At 44.1% G+C, this 22,700-nt stretch overlaps 1 protein-coding gene across 10 annotated transcripts in view; it reads right to left on the bottom strand.

Moving 5' to 3' along the window:
* CTIF (cap binding complex dependent translation initiation factor) overlaps positions 1-22,700 on the bottom strand; it is a 349,613-nt gene that overhangs the window by 147,242 nt on the left and 179,671 nt on the right. For all 10 annotated transcript variants that reach the window (XR_007356637.2, XM_048849819.2, XM_048849821.2 and 7 more), the window contains one exon: positions 6,419-6,495. Coding sequence is in view for 9 of the 10 variants with exons in the window: in XM_048849819.2 (XP_048705776.2) it covers positions 6,419-6,495 (77 nt within the window). In the remaining variant the exon portion in view is untranslated. The remainder of the gene's footprint in view (positions 1-6,418; positions 6,496-22,700) is intronic.

The following is a 22,700-nucleotide window of genomic DNA, read 5'->3' as shown; positions in this document are numbered from 1 at the left end:
AACAAATTTATTTGAGCATAAGCTTTCGTGAGCTACAGTTGCATCTGATGAAGTGAGCTGTAGCTCACGAAAGCTTATGCTCAAATAAATTTGTTAGTCTCTAAGGTGCCACAAGTCCTCCTTTTCTTTTTTTGAAGTCAGTGAGACAGTTTCATCTGATTTTGGTTCAAGCCCTTAGACTTGTTTCTACTGTGATGCTCATCAAAATGATCTAATCCAATTACCAATTATTCCTTCTTTTGAGCTTCCCAAGGTGTCCTACCTTCTCTATTTCTGTCTACAAGGTTGTTAACTCCTGGCCTTCATTTATGTTTTGAACAGCGCAAAGCAGACATGGTTGGTGTTTAATGGAGCAAATCCAGCCCACCTTCCTCACACCAAGTAGCCATACTTACTCAGTGGGGCTGTGTGCCCCATTCTAAGGCCCCACGGGTAAAGCTGATATACATGACACAGCTTTTGCATTGTATTAAAATAAAAGAAGTGGCAGAATGGGCATGAAATGCTTTCTCAGCTGACCCGGACAACTTTCACAAGCCAGACTTAGGAAGGTCTGGGAGGAGACTGTGGGCTTGATTTTGCAAGGCTGGGTCTTTCTGGATCCAGACAACATTTAATGCAAAGGCCCAGAGCTCCCAAAAGTTTCACTGGCAATAAAATTCCTCCTCTGCTGGTCATACAGCAGAGAGATATTAATACCATCGAGTGCAGATTCACAACCAGTGGAATGAATTTTATATCCACCAACACAATGCCTGGGGATGATAAGATAGTAGCACAGCAATAAAATGTGAATAACTTTGCAACCAGTTCTTTGTTCCAATACAACCTGTAAATTTAAACTGTAAACAGTTTGATTAAATGAAATTTGTTGTTTTTTTTTTCAAATTCCCATTGTACCATGTTTTTCACATAAAATAACCATGTTGAGACCCCACTTACTGCAAATGCATTTTATAGAGGGAGCGCTCTCTTGGGGCATCATAAGCAGCATTAAAATGATGGGCAGCTAAGGCTTCCATTCTGTTCTGCGATACACTGAGAAGTGAGATGGTTCCACTCCTCCATATGAAGCAGCTGATAGCACCAGCCTAGTCATGTAGGGGGAGAGGGTGGCCGGCCAGCCATCAAAGTCTGGGAGATTATCCAAGGTATCTCAGTCTAAATAGTTTGCTGAGAGATATTTGGTGGGAGAATCAATTCCGTTCCCCCACGCTCCGTTTGACCATGTTGCTTCTGCGCTCATGACTAATTACTGCATGAACTCCGGTAGGGAGCAAACCTATTGAAGACAGTCGTCCCCTTCGGGGGCGGGGGGGGGGGGGCATCGACTGCAGTCGTTCCATTCAGACCATAAGCAGGCCTCAAACAGAGCAGTAAGCACAATACTCCAGATCAAAAGGGGAACACGATAGGCCCAGTTAACAAAGTAAACACAAGGATGCTCTGTATCTAGTTGTCTGTGGCTGGGTCATAGTCCCAGCCAGACCTTCCTTCAGGAACCAGCACAAAAAAACTGCTCTTCCTCCCAGTCTCCTCTCCACTCAGCGTTCTCTCTCCTTTTAGCAACCCCCTCCAAGCCTCACAGCTCTTGTAGGCGAAACAAGGTGGGGATGACTGAGGCCACAGCAGCTCGTTAGCCCTTCTCTGGCCAGTGTGGAGTTTTTACTGACATCACATCCTCTTAGGCCAGGGGTGCGCAAACTTTTTGGCCTGAGCACTACATCAGGGTGGGAAAATTGCATGCAGAGCCATGAATGTAGGGCTGGGGCAGGGGGTTGTGGAGCGGGAGGGAGTGCAGGATGTGGGAGGAGGCGGCGTGCAGGAAGGGGCTCAGGGCAAGGGGTTGAGGTGCAGGAGGGGCTCAGGGCAGGGGGTTGGGGTGCAGGGGGGGTTGTGGCAGGGGGCTCCAGAAGGAAGTTAGGGACTTGGGGGCTCAGCCTCCCTGCCTGCCCTTGCCCCGCGCCACTCCTGGAAGTGGCTAGCATGTCCAACAGTGGCTCCTGGGGATGGGGTGGGGTAGGCAGCTCCTCTGCGCGCTGCCCTCACCTGTGGATACCACCCCTGAAGCTCCCATTGGTTGCAGTTCCCTGTTCTGCGTACAGAGCCCTCTGCTCTCCCACTTCTCTGGGGCTGCAGGGATGTAGTGATAGCCGCTTCTGCGAGCAGCGAGGGGCCATAGCAGGCAGGGAGCCTGCCTCAGCCCTGCTGCGCCATGGGACTGGCAATCCCACGGGCTGGATTGAAAGCCCTGATTGTCTGGATTCGGCCCACGGGCTGTAGTTTGCTTTCCCCTGTTTTAGGCAGTTGTTTCAAACATTTTAAAATTAAGATTAAAAATGCTCTTTCCAAATTCTAGAGCACTGTCCATCAGAAGCTCTCACGAGTGCTTTACTAACACTGAAGGACTGAACTTCTCAGTCCCCATGCTCAGGAAGCATTATGCCCCTTTGCAAGAGGGGAAACTGGAGCTCAGAGAGGTTAACAGAAAATTGATGGCAGAGCTGAGAAAGGAGCTCATGCACTGTGAACATAAAACCTACTCCAGTCTAATCCATCTAGGTATTTCTATGCACTATCAGATCATTTTCCAAAGAGTGCCCTGCCTGCCTCCCAGGAAATAGGGTTTCTGTCCAACGACCGGCTGGAAGTTTGGCCTGAAATAACTCTTAATAAACGCCACCTCCCTCAGCCTATACTCCCATCAGCTAGTATTGGGGTAGTCCTCCAGCGAGTAGGTTCTTAATACACTTTTTAAATGTTGGTCTTAAGGGATGCACAATAGAAAATGTCCTATAAATGCAATAATCTTATGACGAAATTGCCTTCTTTCTACAAGGATTGGGGGAGAATCAGATTCAGTCTAACAGAAAAAGGGATGGGACAAGGCATTAGGAACTAGAGGGGATGGGCTAAACCCCTTGTGAATCATAATCTCATTCCCTAAGGTCACGAACCGAAAAGCCTTGTGTGGCTACCAGACTGTGGGATAGTGTACTTTGCAGAGAGTCACAGGATGCCAGCATTTGAGAGTTCACTCACTCTTTCAAGCATTTGGCATATTTGTTTTTTAAAAGGGCTGAAAAAAACTGCTGTCTCTCCCCCCAGTCGATCTGACTCCCCATGTTGCGTTATCGACTGAAATTTAAAGTGTCTCAGTGGATTCCTTGCTTTTGCCTTAATTCAGCTTACATGGTCCATGGCTCTGTTGCTCTAGCATGTACAACATACAAGTACTCCTTTTCTTTATTCATAATGTGGCACCTTAGAGACTAACCAATTTATTTGAGCATGAGCTTTCGTGAGCTACAGCTCACTTCATCGGAAGCTGTAGCTCACGAAAGCTCATGCTCAAATAAATTGGTTAGTCTCTAAGGTGCCACAAGTACTCCTTTTCTTTTTGCGAATACAGACTAAACACGGCTGTTACTCTGAAACCATACATTATGAATGTCTTTGTAATTCACAGGTTACCAGATCGCCCCTTGTGATATTTATCACAGTCCCTTTGCAAAACCCTTGGACTAGTCTGCATATATTAGCTATACTTTATCTCACTATGTGATCTTCCAACATCAACTCAAGGCAGTTTCCTCTGCTATCAGTTCTTGTAATCTGTGGGGAGGAGGGCAGAATGCCCTCAGGGGAGCTAAATGCTTGTTTGTTGACAGTTTATAATGGTAACCTGAACAGAGTAGTAGGAGAAAAAAAACACCTATAATGTGATTCTTTCACAACTGGACAATGGGCTAGATCAGGGATGGGGAACCTCCGGCCCGGATCTGGTCCCCTGCAAGGCTCTGTGCCGCCGGCTGGAAGCCCTGAGCCTCAGCGCCACCCCGCTGCAGGGCGAAACTAGGGTGCCAGACCAGTCGATCAGCTATCCCAGCGGCCCAGAGGTGATCAGGGAAGCTCAGAGCCCACACGTGCCTACCCGCATCTGCAAGCACCGCCCCCACAGCTCCCATTTGCCAGGAACCAATAGAAAAAAGGTTCTCTACCCCTGGGCCAGACCCTCAGCTGGGTAAATGGAGCTACACATGTTTCCACCGGCTGAGGAGCTGGCCCAACAGCTGTAAGTACAAGTCACAGAAATATCACCATTTCAAAGGCTTCCTTAACAGGGATGACTTGCAATAATGCTAAATGTTTCCCACCCAGAGAGAAGAGTCCTGAGTTGTGAGAAGCCTTCAGAAAGATACACACACACACGGCTCTCACACCAATTTTACACAGACATAGCCTCACTGATTTTAGCAGAGTTACCCTGGATTTACATAGGTGTAACGGAAGGAAAATCAGGTCCACATTGATTCAAAGAGGCCCATTTTATTTCGGTCCCACTCACATAGTAACGACTGTGCTGGGGGGACCCAGCCATATGGTTATAACTCTAAGCGCCCTAGTTCAACCACTTGTTATTCTGCTCATTGCAGGAATTAGTGACCGGAATTCTGTGACCTGTGCTATGCACAAGGCCCTTCGTTTTTGGTATTTACTAACTTTCTCCAAAAAATGCACAGGTTTTGAAAAAGCCAATATTCAGGTATGATCAATTTTCACCTGAATTTTGGCTTTTTTGGGACCTCTGCCCACTGCCCCCTGTGAGTACCAGGCACCACCCCACTCCTGCCCTTCGTAATCACACATCACTTGGGAAAATCCAGGCCCAGGTTTCTACCATATAACAAGATTAACTCAGTAACTTTGCACAGCAGGCGTCCTTCGCAGTGTACACTTTATACCGAACACAGGATATGACCACCCTCAGTTATTCATGCCTTTGTCACCTCTTAGCTTCATTACAGCAATTAGATACACCTGGGCACAAAACCTTCAGCTCATAGGAAACTCCAGCTAGTACAGAACGGTGAAGCATGTCTCCTCAGCACCTGTCACACACCTGTCCTCTGCTCTCTATGCTGGCTTTCCATAGACTTTCTAAGCAAATTCAAGGTCTTGGTTTTTATCTTCAAAGCGCTCTACAGCCTGGGTCCAGGATACCTAAAAGACTATCTCTAAAGCTCCAGGATGAAGACCACGGGCTGACAACTTCGCTCCTCTGGCCCAGTGGAACTCTCAACAATAAGAGTAAAGCTTGCGCAGGAGCCAGGCCTGGTCCAAGACTGTGGAATGAACTCTGCCAGGTTCTAAGGACCATCACAAACCTCACCCCTTTCTGTTTCAAGCACAAGGCACATTTCTTTGACCTTGCCTTCTCCAATAGTGCACACGCTTCTCCCTGTGGAGAGAGGATGGGAGAACAAACAACATAGGACAGATGTGTAGCCACGTTGTTTAATGCGCCGCTGGAAGGTGCTCTGGTACTACAATAAAGAGGTCAGTATAAACACATATACTGAATAGAACAGAACCAAAAAAACAGGAATTGAAAATACTACCTGTGTGTGCAACATGGACAAGTTAAGATGAACTCCTGTATTTCCTGATTTGTTTTTAAATGTAACTGTGCAAACAATTTATTTATTAATTTTATTATTTATTATTAAATTAAATTTAATTATTTTAAATCTATATAAATAAAATTAAATAATGATGCCTATCCAAGGCTTTAGGTGCGCTAATGTTATGATACAACAAATATAATCAAATTAAATCTCAGCAGCTTTAAAATGACTGGTTCCACAGGCCAGCCAGCCAGCCACCTACCCTTTGGGTATGTCTATACTGCAGTTATACTCGCAGGGCTCGGGCTGTGGGGCTGTAAAGTTGCGGCGTAGGTGTTCAGGCCTGGAGCCTGAACTTTCGGACGCCACGAAGAGGGGCAAGTCCCAGAGCCCAGGCTCAAGCCCGAGCCCAAACTTCTACCTTAGAATTTTAAAGCCCCACAGCACGGAGCCCTATGAGCCTCAGTCAGCTGTTACGGGCCAACTGTGGGCGTTTAACTGCAGCATAGACATGCCCTTCATTATCTAGGAAGCCCACCCTCAGCCCTTTCCAAAAATCCTCTCTAACAGACTCTTTCGCAGCATGCCCAGAAAGACACCAAATTCAGACTCTCTCAGACCAAGGGAGGGGAACAAGTTCTCCAGTCTCAATGCTCTCACAGAGAATGTCCCGCCAGTCACCTCCTCTCTTTCATAAAAAGGGGATCCAGCTTGGTAGACCAGCTGACCGCAGCTGTGACAGTATGGTATAGGGAGGGGGCAGTCTCTCAGGTCGGGTGGTCCCAGGCCATCTAGGGATTTATTAGTCCATAACCAACACCTTAAACTCCACCCAGAAGCCAGTGGAAAGTCGGTGCAGACCCTGGAGCACTGGTATCATAATGTAGTATTTTGCATTTCATAAATTTCAGATAAAGACAATATAATTGAAAAACATTCAAAGAGTTTGGGAGAGGAGTTGCAGGATGAGTAAAAGAAGGTCAAAGACACTTTGGACAGGTCTCTCCTACCTCCGGTCGTTCCTCCTTCTTCTGAATAGTTTTTTGGTGTGTGCAATTTCAGCTTCATGTGGCAATGGATGATAACCCTGGTTAAAAGAAGGAAAAAAGGCAATTGAGAATTCTGAGATCTATGAGGTAGTGATGTTTAAATAGTTAGAACTGGGTACTAGTCCCACTGTGTGGACGTGGGTAAATTACCTGTTGCTCCTTAGAGAGACAAGGTGGGTGAAATAGAAGAAGAGCTCTGTGTGGCTCGAAAGCTTGTCTCTCACCAACAAAAACTGGTCCAGTAAAAGATATTACCTCACCCACCTTGTCGCTCCAATATCCTGGGACCCACACGGCTACAACTACACTGCATGCATTGCTCCTTGTCTGTCCTACACAACATGAAAATTAGTAGAACAGATTAAACTTTATAAATGCATCTCTCCCTCAGCTTGCAAGATCTGTAAAACAAGCACCATGACAACTACCTTCTGAGGGTTAGTTAATCTGAAGCCATCTGAAACCTTCAGATGAATGGTGTTATACAATATAAATTTAAAGGATTATTATTAACGGCACCTGATATATGATTTACTGGGAATTCAGGCACTCATGACACTGAAATGCCATTTGTTCCCCTATGCTATGGGTGCTGCTTTATTTCCATTACAAATCATCCATTCTTTTCTTTTTTTTTAAACTCAGCAGCAAAAATTTACAACATTTATTTGGAAAGATAAGGAGCAAAATTTAGCTGACAGAGCATTGGAGTGGGAGTCAGCAGGAATATCAGATCTTGTGCAGCTTCACGAGTGACACTGTCTACCTCCCACCTACATCCCATTCATTTTCATATTATGGTTCATCAGAGGACAGCAATACTCTATGCTTTGTGCTCTAATATACTCCCTGCATGCTTCTGTGATCAGTTACCTTACACACAAACTGCAGCTGCTCTATACTACAAAGCAATAGAGACTATCACCCTCGTAACTTTGTTACAGAACCTACTATCTAGGATAACTAGTTAGGGAGACCGTGTTGCCTAGAAATCAGAACAAGCCCACTGTGAGAGTCAGAACACTCCCAGGTTCTATTCCTGGCACCCCATTTATTCACTGTTTTAGCACAGGTAAATCAATAAATAAATCACACAGTGCTTAAAAAGCATTTTTCCATCCTGACAGTGCTTTACCATAATTAATTAACCCATATAACACCTTTCTCATATAGGGGCATATTATCTCCATTTTACAGATAGGGAAACAATGTAAGTGATTTGTCCAGCCAAGTTAGTGAAAGAGCTGGCTCCTGGCTCCCAGTTCTACCCCCTATCCACTAGACTACGCTGTGTGCACTCTGTGACTCAGTTTACCCATCTGATAATGGGGACAATTTTACTTACTTTCATCCTACCCCTGTTGTGAGGCTTCACTGATGCTCACAAAGAGTTTTGAGGTTTTTAGAAGAAAGACACTATATAAGCAAAAAGTATTATTTATTTTCTTGGATCTGTGAAGCCATGATAACCACCAACGGCAGCAAAAATCTTTTATTTATGCACTACAGTACTTCCCAGGCTGGCAATAAAAGTGCCATAAAAATCACTTTATATTTCCATAACAATCCATCTTCTCCTCTGAGTTACAGTCTCTGCCTCAAAGCTAGTGAATCACCACATGACAGAGGCCACCAGAAAGTGGCAAGCATATGGGAAGGAGAAAGTGTGTCTGAGCATGCAGCCGCTCTTTGTTACACTGGCAAGACAACAGGACACACCTACCACACTTTCAAAGTTCCCTCTCTCCCAACATGTCAGTAAAAGTTATTTAAGAGTTCACTTCAGTAGACATTACAATAGCAACAACCCCACTTCACGATCACCACGGGAGATCACAGAATCACAGATTTTAAGGTCAGAAGGGATCATTATGATCATCTAGTCTGACCTCCTGCACAAGACAGGCCACAGAATCTCACCCTGTAACAAACCCCTAAATTATGTCTGAGCTATTGAAGTCCTCAAATCATGGTTTAAAGACTTCAAGGTGCAGCAGAATCCTCCGTGCCCCATGCTGCAGAGGAAAGCGAAAAACCCCCATGGCCTCTGCCAATCTGCCCTGGAGGAAAATTCCTTCCCGACCCTAAATATGGCGACCAGCTAAACCCTGAGCATGTGGGACTGACTCACCAGCGAGACACCCAGGAAAGAATTCTCTGTAGTAACTCAGATCCCGCCCCATCTAACATTCCATCACAGGCCATTGGGCATATCTACCGCTAATAGTTAAAGGCCAATTACTTGCCAAAATTAGGCTATCGCATCAGATCATCTCCTCCATAAACTTATCAAGCTTAGTCTTGAAGCCAGATACGTCTTTTGCCCCCACTGCTTCCCTTGGAAGGCTGTTCCAGAACTTCACTCCTCTGATGGTTACAGAAGTGCAAAGTTCTTTATGAACATTAATGAATTTAGCCCCACAACCTGCCTGTGAGCTAGGCATAGGAACTAGGCATCATAGCTTCAGACATTTTAAGGCCACAAGGGAGTGTTATGATAATCAAGTCTGAGCACTTGCATAACACCGTCCAGAGAATTGCATCAAGTGGTTCCTGCATGAAGCTTATAACTTTTGGTTGAGCTAGAGTACATCTTTTAGAAAGACATCCTACCCTGATCTGAAGACTTCATATGATGAAGAATCTATCACTAGCTGTCACCTTCAGCCCCCAACTAAAACCTCTCCAGCGCATCATCAAAGATTTACAACCTATCCTGAAAAATGATCCCTCACTCTCATAGATCTTGGGAGACAGAGCAGTCCTCGCTTACAGACAGTCCCCCAACCTGAAGCAAATACTCTCCAGCAACCACACACCACACAACAAAGACACGAACCCAGGAACCTATCCTTGCAAAAAAGCCTGATGCCAACTCTGTCCACATATTTATTCAAGTGACATCATCAGAGGACCTAATCACATTACCCATGCCATCAGGGGCTCGTACACCTGCACATCTACCGATGTGATATATGCCATCATGTGCCAGCAATGCCCCTCTGCCATGTACATTGGCCAAACTGGACAGTCTCTACGCAAAAGAATAAATGGACACAAATCTGACGTCAGGAATCATAACATTCAAAAACCGGTAGGAGAACACTTCAACCTCTCTGGCCACTCAGTAAAAGATTTAAGGGTGGCAATTTTGCAACAGAAAAGCTTCAAAAACAGACTCCAGCGAGAAACTGCTGAGCTTGAATTAATATGCAAACTAGATACCATTAACTTGGGTTTGAAGAGAGACTAGGAGTGGCTGGGTCATTACACATCACACATTGAATCTATTTCCCTAAAGTTAAGTATCCTCACACCTTCTTGTCAACTGTCTAAATGGGCCATCTTGATTATCACTACAAAAGTTTTTTTCTCCTGCTGATAATAGCCCATCTTAATTAATTAGCCTCTTACAGTTTGCATGGCAACTTCCACCTTCTCTGTGTATGTATATATATATATCTTCTTACTATATGTTCCATTCTATGCATCCGATGAAGTGGGCTGTAGCCCACGAAAGCTTATGCTCTAATAAATTTGTTAGTCTCTAAGGTGCCACAAGTACTCCTGTTCTTTTTGTTCCAAAATGTTTACACTTTGTCAGGGCTGGCCTTACCATGAGGTGAACTGAGGTGGCTGCCTCAGATGCCAGACTGTGGGGCGCACCCCATGAGGACCCAGAGGGTAGAAAATTGTGTCTGCTGCTGGTGCATCTGTATTCTCTCTGCTCTAGATGCACAGAGATGGTGGAGTGCTGTGCTGGAGGAAGGAGGGCACAAGAGACATAACAGGCAGGCAGGAGAAAAGGTGAGATGGAATAACAGAAAGCAGCAGGAGCTGCAGGGAGAGAGAGGAGGAGGAGCCTCTTATGTACCTCTCTAGCACCCCCAGGAGCCTGGACTGATTAACCCCAGCTTCTCAGGGAGCTTCCTGTTTCCTGCTGCTTCCGTGAACCCACCTGAGAAGAGGCAGTCAACTGAAGTAGTAGGAGCCAGTTAGGCCCTTAAGACGCTGGTATCTTCCCTCACTCAGGCCCTGCTACCAGCCTGCTTATTTGTCCCCTTCAACTGAGTGTTGAAAGCCACTATAGCTGGCACAGAACAGCAGTCATGAGTGAAAGAAGAAAACGCCCCTCTGGGGCAGCATTCAGAAAAAGAGAGAAAGCAAAGGAAGCTTTTCTATCTAAACAGGAAGGCGCTCCCCTGAGATACATAGACACAAATGTTCACGGTGAGCCTTCCGGCCCCAGGGAAGATGTGAGTGGTGAGGAGATGCCTGATCTTCCAGTTAGTCAGAGTGCAGGTGACCTGGCAGCTACTGCAGCATCCGTATCTCCATCTCAAATGGATGTAACCATGCACATTCCTGAAGAAAAGTGTAGATCAGAGAAGAGTGTGGTGGAGGCGCAAGAAACAGCTGCTGCTGAGTTTAGTTCCTTAAGTCTAGATGATCCAGGACTGTGGACCCACTTGAGCAGTAGCCTAAGGGACTTCCTTGAACTGCATGGGCCACAGCAAGTGAAAAACTTCATGTTCCCCAATGAAAATAGAATTTTCCATCCAACACATTACTGGTGTGAAATCCCCAGTGGTGACAAAGTGGAGAGGCCATGGCTTATGTACTCAAAAACCCAGAATGCTGCCTACTGTTTTTGTTGCAAACTCTTCCAGTCTAATGTTCCAGCCACATTGGGTTCTACAGGAACAAAGGACTGGAAAAATCCGGCTAGAAATCTGGCATGCCATGAGAAGGCAGCAAATCTCCAGAGAGCGTTCCATAGGTGGAAAGAGCTTGAGATGAGACTAAGGTTAAAGGCCACCACAGATGATCAGCATCAAGAGAAGATTACATCAGAGTCTCTTTACTGGCAAAATGTTCTGAAAAGGCTCATTGCCATTGTGATAATGCTTGCTACCCAAAACCTAGCATTGCGTGGCACTTCAGATTAGCTGTATGTGCCAAACAATGGAAACTTCCTTAAAACTGTGGAACTGATGGCTGAGTTTGATGCTGTACTCCAGGAGCATCTAAGAAGAGTCACCACCCAAGAAATGTACGCACACCACTACCTTCGAAAAACAATTCAAAATGAGATCATACAGTTACTGGCAACAAAAATCAAACAGAAGATTGTGACAGATCTGAAGTCAGCAAGATATTACTTTGTTATTCTGGAATGCACACCTGACATCAGCCATACGGAACAAATTACTTTAATGGTGCGTTTTGTAACAACAACAGAACCTAGTGAAAATGTCCCTGCAATGGTGAGTGTCCGAGAGCATTTTCTAGAATTTATTGACATTGATGATGCTACAGGAGCTGGTATGACAAATGTGCTTCTTAAAAAGCTGGAAGATATGAGAATTGCGATAGCTGACATGAGAGGTCAGGGCTATGATAATGGTGCCAACATGAGAGGAAAGAACAGAGGAGTGCAGACATGGATCCGAGTTAAACCCTCGAGCTTTTTTTGTTCCATGCAGTTCTCATTCACTGAACTTGGTGGTCAGTGATGCAGCATCAGCTTCTAGTGAGGCTGCTGAATTTTTTAATGTAATTCAAAGCATCTATGTATTTTTCTCTGCATCAACTCATCGATGGCAAATTTTGAAGCAACATCTGGGAACATCCTCTCTGACACTGAAACCACTGAGTGCCATATGATGGGAAAGTCGAGTGGAGGCAACAAAGCTTATCAAACACCAAATTGGTAAGATAGATGATGCCATAGTTGCCATTATGGAGGATAATGCTATGACAGGAACTGTTCATGGGAGAACAGTGGCAGAGGGAAATGGAATAACCAGAAACATACATAACTTCAAATTTCTGTGTGGCTTAGTGTTGTGGCATGACATACTGTTTGAAATAAATGTTGTAAGCAGGAGACTCCAAGGTGTTGACCTTGATATATCTGGAACAATGGAACAACTGGACAAAGCAAAGTCATACCTACAGTCTTACCGGTCAGATGAGGGATTTCAAAACCTTCTGAAGAGTGCACAGAAGTTTGCAGAGGAATTTCACACTGAAACTATTTTCCCACCCATTCAAGAATACAAGAGTCACTGAAGAAGAAGACATTTTGATTACGAGGCACAGGATAATCCCATAAGAGACCCCAAACAACAATTCAAAGTTGAATTCTTTTACCAGGTGCTAGATTGTGCAATACAGTCAGCTGAAGAAAGTTTCATGCAGCTCAAGGAACACAGCAATATAATTGGGATGTTGTATGATATTCCAAAACTCCTCACTATACCTGAAGAAGACCTACACCAGCAATGCAGGGCACTAGAGACAGTGTTGACACATGATGACATGCGCGATATTGATGCGAGTGATTTAGGTGATGAACTGAAAGCCCTTTCAAGATACATTTCAGCAGGATCAACTCCAAAGGCTGTTCTGGAATATATGTGCACAAATAAGATGACCACCCTCTTTCCAAATGCTTTTGTTGCTCTGCGCATGCTTCTAACACTTCCTGTAACAGTTGCCAGTGGAGAACGCAGCTTCTCCAAGCTGAAGTTAATAAAAACACATCTATGCTCCACAATGACACAGGAGAGGCTGGTCGGCCTTGCAACCATCTCAACAGAGCATGAGCTAGCCCAGACGGTGGACCTTCAGGAAGCAGTTCAAATCTTTGCAACCAAGAAGGCACGGAAAGCACCACTTTGATTATTCAAACAGATAAAAATGCCAGTGTTTACTACGCAGACAAGAAAAGTTATATTTGCTATTCAGGCGTTTGAAAGTTAAGTGTTACTTAAAATTTCTGAACAAGACATTTTAAGTTGTTAGTTCTCCTTTATTGCGGTAGGCAGCAGAGCAGTACCATGAGAGGAGTAGAACAGGAAGAAGGCAGAATTGAGACCTTTCAAAGTTTTCGCCCAAGCGAGGGGGCATGGGGGCGTCATTTGAGCTCCCCGTCTCAGGTGCCAAAATGTTGTGGGCCGGCCCTGCACTTTGTTTGAGTTTGCCTAGCTTCAATTTCCAGCCTTTGGACCATGTTAAGCCTCCGTCTGCTAGATTAAAGAGTCCTCTGCTACCTGAAATCTACTCCCTATGTAGGTGTAGCTCATGTGCAAGTCATTTCTTAACCTTCTCCATCACCATTTTACATATGAGGAAAGTGATGCACAGAGAAATTGCATGACTCAGCCCAGATGTCACAAAATTTATGGAAGATCCAGGACTAGAAACAGTTTTCCCAACTCCCTATTATGTATTTAACCACAAGACCTTCTCTTTGCTCTTGAAATCCATATCAAGATGCCCTTAATACGCACGTTACAGTCTCTGCTACAACATACAAGCAGTGACAATATGTGTTATTGAAACCCAACAGGAGATGACACTGTATTACTTTTCCAGCAGATTAACCTTGGAGTGTCCAATGGGGCTACTGTGTAGTTCAGCAAAGTACAACATGGTGTTCTGCAGTAACTTGCTGTAAGGCCATTCACCTGGCATCACAAATACTGTTCCATTCATGCTCGCTGGATCTTGTCTCACAATTCTACATAGCACACCACTGATTAAGGAAAAGATACTAGAGTACTCAGCTATTTTGCTGAAGAACCCTGCAGTAATGCAGTGCAGGAACGTTTGAGGCCATTACACTTCGGCATTTTTTAAAACTAAAGTTAATGCACACAGACAGTTAATATTCCTCTCTGGCAAGCACAAGGACCCATAATCCAATTTCTGTACAATTTAAGCTTTCATTAAATATCTGGAACTCCAGCCATTCCAAATGTAAACTCATCATAAACTGATGCATTGCTGCATGTCTCCCTCCTCACACAGGAGCTCTGCTGTTGCTCAAAACTTTGCCAAATTAACAAAACTCTGGTTATCAGCATGGCATGTAGAAGACAGAACAATTACATCTGAGGGAGTCTTCTACTTGGATGGGGTCTGTAGAGGACCTGGATGTGTCCAGCCAGGAGAAAATTCTATGTCCCTATCAGGAAGTTAAGAATCTTCCTTTTCCAGGGGGCACAGCTCCCTTTTCTAGACCTAGTCATGACACTTTTATGCCTTCGTGGAGAGTGGGAGAAAGGAAGTCACCAGCCCTTGATTGTTCCTATTCTGGAGTTCTAGAAGGGCTAATTTGGGGGAAAGGAAGTCTACAATGGGGGGAAGGGTATTGTAGGCAGGCTAATTTAAAAAAAAGGCAGAAGCTGCTCAGAGAACTGGAATGTTAGAGTAACTCTGGGACACATGGTTTAGAGAGCAGTCAAAAGGTTAATAACAAAATAATTGATTACATGGTTCCACTATTTATCTGATGGATATCCCCATTATGTGTGGCATGTTTTTACACACACACACACACACACACACACACACACACACACATTTATTTTTAAGGTGACTTTTCTGAGGACAACCTGGATCTCAAGTGTGGTTCTCAAATCAGAAAATATGGCAGTCCCATTTTTCGGTAACCCCACCTAATTAGCAGGTACACTCTTCCCATTCTGTATGAAGGTGTAACTGACTGTGATGTAGCCAAAGGGGCAAGTTTAGCGAAGCAGTGGACTGGACAGGCAAATACTCAGCATTTTCTGCTACAAAAAAATTGGGATAGGAGGATGCCATTTTAGTTTATGGCCTCAAGGCGAACACATCAATGAGTCAATGCCTTCTCTGGTGGGCAGTAAGCGTCACACCCTGGACAACAGTGTCAAGCAAAGGAGTTGGTTCAATTCCTCCCTGGGCAAGTGGTAAAATTATCCTCTCCTTTCAGGCCACAGAGCCGCTGTGGATTGAAATTAACAAGCAACCACTACTGCTGCTGGACAATGTGATTTTTTATAGCCTGTTTTTATATATAATTTTAGATAAGATACACATGCATAGTGTAAGAGGGTGGTCTGCCCCCTTTAAGGGTAGTGGGTGTCTGGGGCCAGACAATGCTGTTCCAGGCCTAGCCCCCTCTGAAGAGCAGGTATGCAGTGATGCGTAGCTCCCTGATGAATCTGGGGAACTGAAGTTCTTTGGGGCAGGTGGCAGTCTCATGGCCAGCCACCATGTACATAAGGCAAGTCAATAACTTAGCTTAAGATCAGAATAAAGATCACGCTCCAGAGCTCCCAAGTAGAGGCCTTGGGAGAGAAACCTCCAGGGAGTATGAGCCCGCTGAGAGAGAAACCCCAGCTAAGAGGGCTATGAAAGATTGTGAAGCCCTAAAGGGAAGGCTCTAAGGGAGGTGAAGCCCTGGCAAAGGATAGGTAAGACTTTTGAGGCTGGAAAGAGGACTATACAAGTGCTGAAGCTCATTGTAAACTAAAAGGACTAACGGAGCCTAGGGAAGAGGGGTGGCAGGTTTTGAGTGTCATTTTATGGTAATTAACCAGACCCAGAAAGGGAGCAGTATTGTGAAGACAGCAGGTGTGGTGGTTTGTTTGATATGCGATAGGAAGGTAAATTGAGGCAGTAGATGGGCCTGAGGCTGGACTGGGTGAACCGCTGCTATGCACAGATATATTTATAAGCAGGGGCAAACACACACACACTTCTCGCTGTCTGCGTTTTAATCACTTAATAAATCTATTTTAACCATTCTTAACCCCCTGTTGCCTCACCCATAAGAATCGAGAAATGGGGCAGCTTTCTTTGCTGCCACAGAACCATTTACATACAAAGTTCTGTAGAGAGAACAAATAAAAATCTTTCAAGACCATGCTGATATTCTGCAGCAGCCGCGGAACCTGCCTCCCCTCCCACCCACCACCCCACAGCAAACCACCCTCTACGCTGCACTGTCAGACTCATGAACTTATTAACCCAGGTTTCCCTGGTTACTCATCTGGGAAAGACTTAATGAACTGAGGGTGGGAACCAAGGGAGAGATGGTTATATTTAAAGACACTCTTATGGCATGTGCTGTTACAGTATTTGCAGGCTTCATGTTCTGTAACGTCCGAATAGGAAATCATACAAACTCAACCACTCCTTCTGTCCATTTCACTTATAATGTTAAATCACAGGAAGAAAAACCAGAATAAGCCAGTTATGCCACCTACCCACCTATGAAGTTAACGCAGCCTGCCTGACCCCAGGGGTTCAGTCAAGGGACTCCTAAAAGTGACTTCCTTACAAATTAAATGGTGTCAACCCAGCCATATCTGATCACCATCCCTGATCTAGCTTCTCAAAAACTCAAGTGTAAATTTATTCTGTAGTGGATAATTTTGAAGAGGTGGTGTATCAGGGATATTGCGGATCTGGCTGAAATTTAAGGGACTGTGAAAGGTCAAATTTTGTCACTTTGCCCCTCTGCTGTTATGGTCCACTTTATTCATTATGGTTTTCAGATGTGCATTACCCTGCAGAAAAGAGCTGCCTTAATTTTTATTTACGGATGTTTTGTTTTTATTTACGGATGTTGTCTTTTCACAACGAATACTTAGAGAATTATGATAAAAGGGTGGTAAATTAGCCAAGTAGCATCTTAGTTTAAAATAGCCACATTGGAACCAGGACAGCAGAAAAGAGCAAGAGAAATAGCAGGGTTTGTTGGCAAAAATAACTGGTGCTGAAAAATCATTTGGCATTACCAAGGTATTATTGGATGTGAGCTTTATCGCAGTGAGACTTTTACCACCTTCCTGCCCCATGCAAAGAAATATCTCACCCTTCAACTTATCCTAAAGAAATGGCTGCAGAAGGCTTGAACTGAACAGGTGGGTTATTAAATCTACAGTAGATTCTAGTAGTCTTGCCCCATTTTATTGTAAGCAAACCTCAGGGTGTCTTTTTTGTTTTACTTTGAAGACACTGACAGTGTTATCACAAAGGCCAACAGTGAAATATCATCAGCTGGAGCCAGTACAAAAACCTGCAGTTCCAGAACTGACCTAAAAAGAAAACAAACCTGTACTGACACAGAAACTCATGAAACATTGTGAGAAAAAGGTGTTAATCTGACTACAAAAGGGCTTATTTACTCCAGGGCAGGAAAGTCCCGGGCACCACAAAACTACAGCTACATTTATTGAGATTTTATCGTGTCAATGTCATGCTCTCAGCACTTTATGGAATTTAAAACAACAAATGTTCAGCACCAAAAAATTCTAACCAGTAACATTTGTCAAACTGCCATTTGAAACTCATAGCTCAACCTCCTGCTGCCCCAATTCTTCTCCCAAACATCCTGTTCATCTTCTCACCTAGGCACTGTAAAGTACATGAAGTCTAAGCTGACATGAGGCTCATGAAACAGATATGCATTGTGAAAAGAGAGTACACTACACATAATTCAAGAGTTAAATCACAACCAACTTCAGTGACACAACATATGGTGGCTCTTTGATCAGCATTGCAAAATTGGAACAAAAAATGTCCTTGTCCTCATACACAAGCCACTCACTCACTTTAGAGTGGACGGGGCTTTGTTTGTGGGTGGAACTTGGGACAGCATCACTATGCTTCCCCACCCCCACCAGTTTGACCCTGACCACCTTCCCATCCGATTTACACGATCAAGGCCAATACTTTACAAAGCAAAGAATAACTATTGTTTGTATTTTGGCTGGACACAGTTCCTTGGAGACTACCTGCTATTCCCTCCTCCCATTCCAGGAATTTCCACAGCACTCAGCCTTTCATTCACTTGCGAATGTTACAGGAGGGGAATTCTTCCCCGTAGAAGATGGCAGAGGCATGGCTCAAATCCTTGACCTGATTTACATGCCATAGAGTAGTACCAAACAATGACAGGAAGCTGCAAACTATTTCCCTTCTATGAAAATTCAGATGATAAATTTATTCCTTCAAATTCCAAACTATTAATTTTTTATGGGAAGGTGTTTGTAGTAATACAGTCGCTTCTGCATAAGGAATCAACTGATTTTCAAAATGCTCTGACCAAACAAAGGAAGAAGCTGAATGGTCAGAGCACCTTCTTTAAAATAGGACCCTTCCCCTCCACCAGGACCACAGTAAACTGGATGGCTTCTTAATCCGACTAATCAACCTTCTTCCAACCTTACTGCTAGGTCTGGGGCTAGATTAGACCAGGACAGGAACGTGTAACAGAGTTTTCAATGTCCACAAGGACTGGAACAGAGCGTGAAAAATCTGCAGCTGCCTCCATCCTAGTTGCTGGAAGCCTTACAAGCTCCAAAGCAGACAATTCAGAAGTCGATAAGCTCTGCAGCTACCCACTGGAGCTCAGAGGCACCGTAACAGGATGTTCATGCTTGGTGAATCAGGACATCCCATCCCTATTGACGGGTAGTTCATCCAAATGAGATGGGTGGGAAGTTACTCCTTGGGAGATGTTCTGATTTAGAGGATTTCCTGGTTAACTGCTTCCCTATTAAGTGGAGTGCACTGTAAATTTATGTTGGCCATTAAAGGCTAAGAGGCACATAAAACAACAGTAAGGTTTAGCTGTGGCAAAAATGTAGTTTTTAGTTTCAACAGGAGAATCTCTCTTTGAGGCACAGAGGAGGTCAGAGGGAAGTTACAGAACCCACTGTGGCTGCTATGGTGACCATTTTTATGACATATATAAAAAACTCTCTCTTCAGTGCATTAAGGTATTGTACATGGGGCTATTTCCACACACGGTACCACTCTCCCAGTTTGCCCCAAAGACTCAAAGCTTTCTTGGGGAGCCACAATGAAGCATTCGGCTCAGAAGTTGCATGGACATTGCAAGCTGACTGCTAGTGATAATTTATGTACACCTTTCACAAAACTCCAGCTGTTTCAATGCATTACAAACTGTACCCCCATAGAGATCAGGTCACTTCATCTCACCAGTGAAACACTTAAGCCCCAACTGAACAGCAGAAGCATGACTACACAACACTGTTCAGGAGGCAGCGTGAAGAACAGATCTGCAATTAACATTTTTGGGCTCACTGGGTAGACAGAATATAATATTCCCACTTTGAATTGGGCTTGAACCTCATTTTTATGGAATGTGCTTACAAGTGCTCTATGATTCAATTTTAAATCTCAACCCCGGAGCTTTTCAAGATATAGAATCATAGAATCATCAATGTAGAGCTGGAAAGGACTTTGGGAGGTCATCCAGTCCAGCCCCCTGAGTTGAGGCAGGCCCAATTATACCGAGACCATCCCTGACAGGTGTTTGACTGAAAAACCTCCAATGATGGTGTCATAAATATAAAGGGAAGGGTAAACCCCTTTGAAATCCCTCCTGGCCAGGGAAAAGCTCCTCTCACCTGTAAAGGGTTAAGAAGCTAAAGGTAACCCCGCTGGCACCTGACCAAAATGACCAATGAGGAGACAAGATACTTTCAAAAGCTGGGAGGAGGGAGAGAAACAAAGGGTCTCAGTCTGTCTATACGCTGTTTCTGCCGGGGATAGACCAGGAATGGAGTCTTAGAACTTTTAGTAAGTAATCTAGCTAGGTACGTGTTAGATTATGATTTCTTTAAATGGCTGAGAAAAGAATTGTGCTGAATAGAATAACTATTTCTGTCTGTGTATCTTTTTTGTAACTTAAGGTTTTGCCTAGAGGGATTCTCTATGTTTTGAATCTAATTACCCTGTAAGATATCTACCATCCTGATTTTACAGGGGGGATTTCTTTACTTCTATTTACTTCTATTTCTATTAAAAGTCTTCTTGTAAGAAAACGGAATGCTTTTTTCATTGTTCTCAGATCCAAGGGTTTGGGTCTGTGGTCACCTATGCAAATTGGTGAGGCTTTTTATCCAACATTTCCCAGGAAAGGGGGGGTGCAAGTGTTGGGAGGATTGTTCATTGTTCTTAAGATCCAAGGGTCTGGGTCTGTAGTCACCTAGGCAAACTGGTGAGGCTTTTTACCAAACCTTGTCCAGGAAGTGGGGTGCAAGGTTTTGGGAAGTATTTTTGGGGGAAAGACGTTTCCAAACAGCTCTTCCCCAGTAACCAGTATTTGTTTGGTGGTGGTAGCGGCCAATCCAAGGACAACGGGTGGAATATTTTGTACCTTGGGGAAGTTTTGACCTAAGCTGGTAAAGATAAGCTTAGGAGGTTTTTCATGCAGGTCCCCATATCTGTACCCTAGCGTTCAGAGTGGGGAAGGAACCTTGACAGATGGGAATTCCACAACCTCTCTTGGAAAACTTTTTCAGAACTTACCCTTATATTCAGAAAGTTTCCTCTAATATCTAACCTAAATCTCCCTTGCTGAACACTAAGCTCATTTACTTCTTGTGTTTCCTCCAGTGAACATGGAGAACAACTGATCACCGCCCTCTTTATAACAGCCCTTAACATGTTTGATGACTGTTACCAGGTCCCCCTCTCAGTCTTTTTTCCTCGAAACTAAACATGGCCAGTGTTTTTAATCTTTTCTCGTAAGTCAGGTTTTCTAAACCTTTTCTTATTTTTGTTGCTGTCCTCTGGACTCTCACCAGCTGTTCTCATCTTTCTTAAAGCGTGGCACCCAAAACTGGACACAGAACTCCAACTGAGGCCTCACCAGTGCCTGACACTGACACTCCTGTTAAGACTCCCCAGAATTATATTAGCCTTTCTCTCATCTGCAACACATTGTAGACTCATATTCAATTTGTGATCCACTATAACCCCCAGATCCTTTTCAGTTATTCCCCTTTTTGTAGTTGCACATTTATTTTTTGCTTGCTAAGTGTAGTACTTTGCACTTGTCTTTATTGAATTTCTTCTTACTGATTTCAGACTAATTATCCAATTTGTCAAGGTCCTTTTGAATTCTAATCCTGACCCCCAAAGTGCTTACAACCCTTCTCATCTTGGTATCATCTGCAAAGCTTATAAGCATACTTTCCACTCCATTTTCCAAGTCAATATCAGGACCCAGCACAGACCCCTGCAGCATCCCACTATATATATCCTATCAGTCTGGAAGAGTACAATTCAGATATATCAAGACTTTAAAAATCCAGAATGTCCATAGTCCCACAGCAAAAACTGCCTCTTGAAACATATTACAACTCCTGGCTGCTATGTTCATCATGGTGCATGGCCTCCAGGGGTTGTGAGTCAAAACCAAGGACAACCCCACCAACTCCAATCAGAAAAGCGAGGTATTGATCCACTGAAAACAGCCTATTGAAGTCTCTTCTATGTTGTACAGAAACAGGACTCTGCAGAGGTTCTCAAACTTCCATAAAGTACTGTAGGAAGAATATAAATAACAGACAAAAGAAATTCCCCTTTGTTACCAGAATCTGCAAATGCAAAATCAGTTACAATCTGACTTAGGAAACACAGGGAGTTTTTCCCAGGTTACAGAAAAATGGGAACAATACCTCACAAGTGGAAGTAACTGTAATTGTTTTAACTGATGTTATTTTAGTGTTGTTTACATTTATTGTTTATTTATATGTGTTTCCTTCACCCAGGTCATGCTCAAAAACAGACTTTACTACCGGTGTAACTGTTCTGTCTACAAATAGACCAGCACATTCAATAGATATGGATACAACAACCACAGTGCTGAGTGGAGCCATCAGAGGAGATTCAAAGAAACCAGCTTTAAAATAAATCACGTTGGGGAAGTGGATGTCTCTCCCAGGCAGTCAGGTCTTTTTAATACTAGGACGCTGGTTTGAATGATGCTCAGGTCACCTCTGACGAAAGGTCACTAGCAACCAAAAACTAATGTTTTGTGGTCTATTTTAAATGGGAGTTCAGAGTCAGCCAGTAATTCAGGGCAGATATTCGCATGACATCCACCTGGAGATGGTGGGACGTGAAACCTCCTCCCCCCCCACCCTATCCAAATTGGTAGTCTCAGGCATGAGACCCAGGATTAAGTAAGCCATGGAGCCCAAACGCTGCTGCTACCCCCCCCCCCGAGATGGTCTGTTATGACTCCAAGTGGGGAGACCCAAGGGACAGATGATTGGTGCAAGACTAAATGGGTAATTAATATTAATTTCCTTTAAATCCCCAGGGAAATGGGAAGGTGGACACCAACTCCAGTGTGCTCTGGAAATGTGGTTTCTCCTTCCCTTGGAGCTTGTGGGTTTACCTTAGGTGGTGATATTCTTCTGGAGCTGAAGGTGACTGCAACGTTTGGGAGATTCCATTTTAAGTTGGGGGAGGGAACTGATTGGCTGGAGCCTATAAAAGGAGGGGCTTAGGTGTTATAAAGCCTGCTGCAGTCAGTTTGGGGAGCTTAGTTTAAGCAGAGGTCTGCTCTATCTAGCTTAGGTTTAGGCCTGCATGAGCCTTGAAAGACTGAGTGTAGCCTGGAAGAGGCCTGTACTAGTCT

Source organism: Caretta caretta, chromosome 5, assembly GCF_965140235.1.
Source record: "Caretta caretta isolate rCarCar2 chromosome 5, rCarCar1.hap1, whole genome shotgun sequence".
NCBI lineage: Eukaryota > Metazoa > Chordata > Testudines > Cheloniidae > Caretta > Caretta caretta.
The sequence above is the reverse complement of the archived record's forward strand: the minus strand, read 5'-3'. Positions and strand labels throughout refer to the sequence as shown.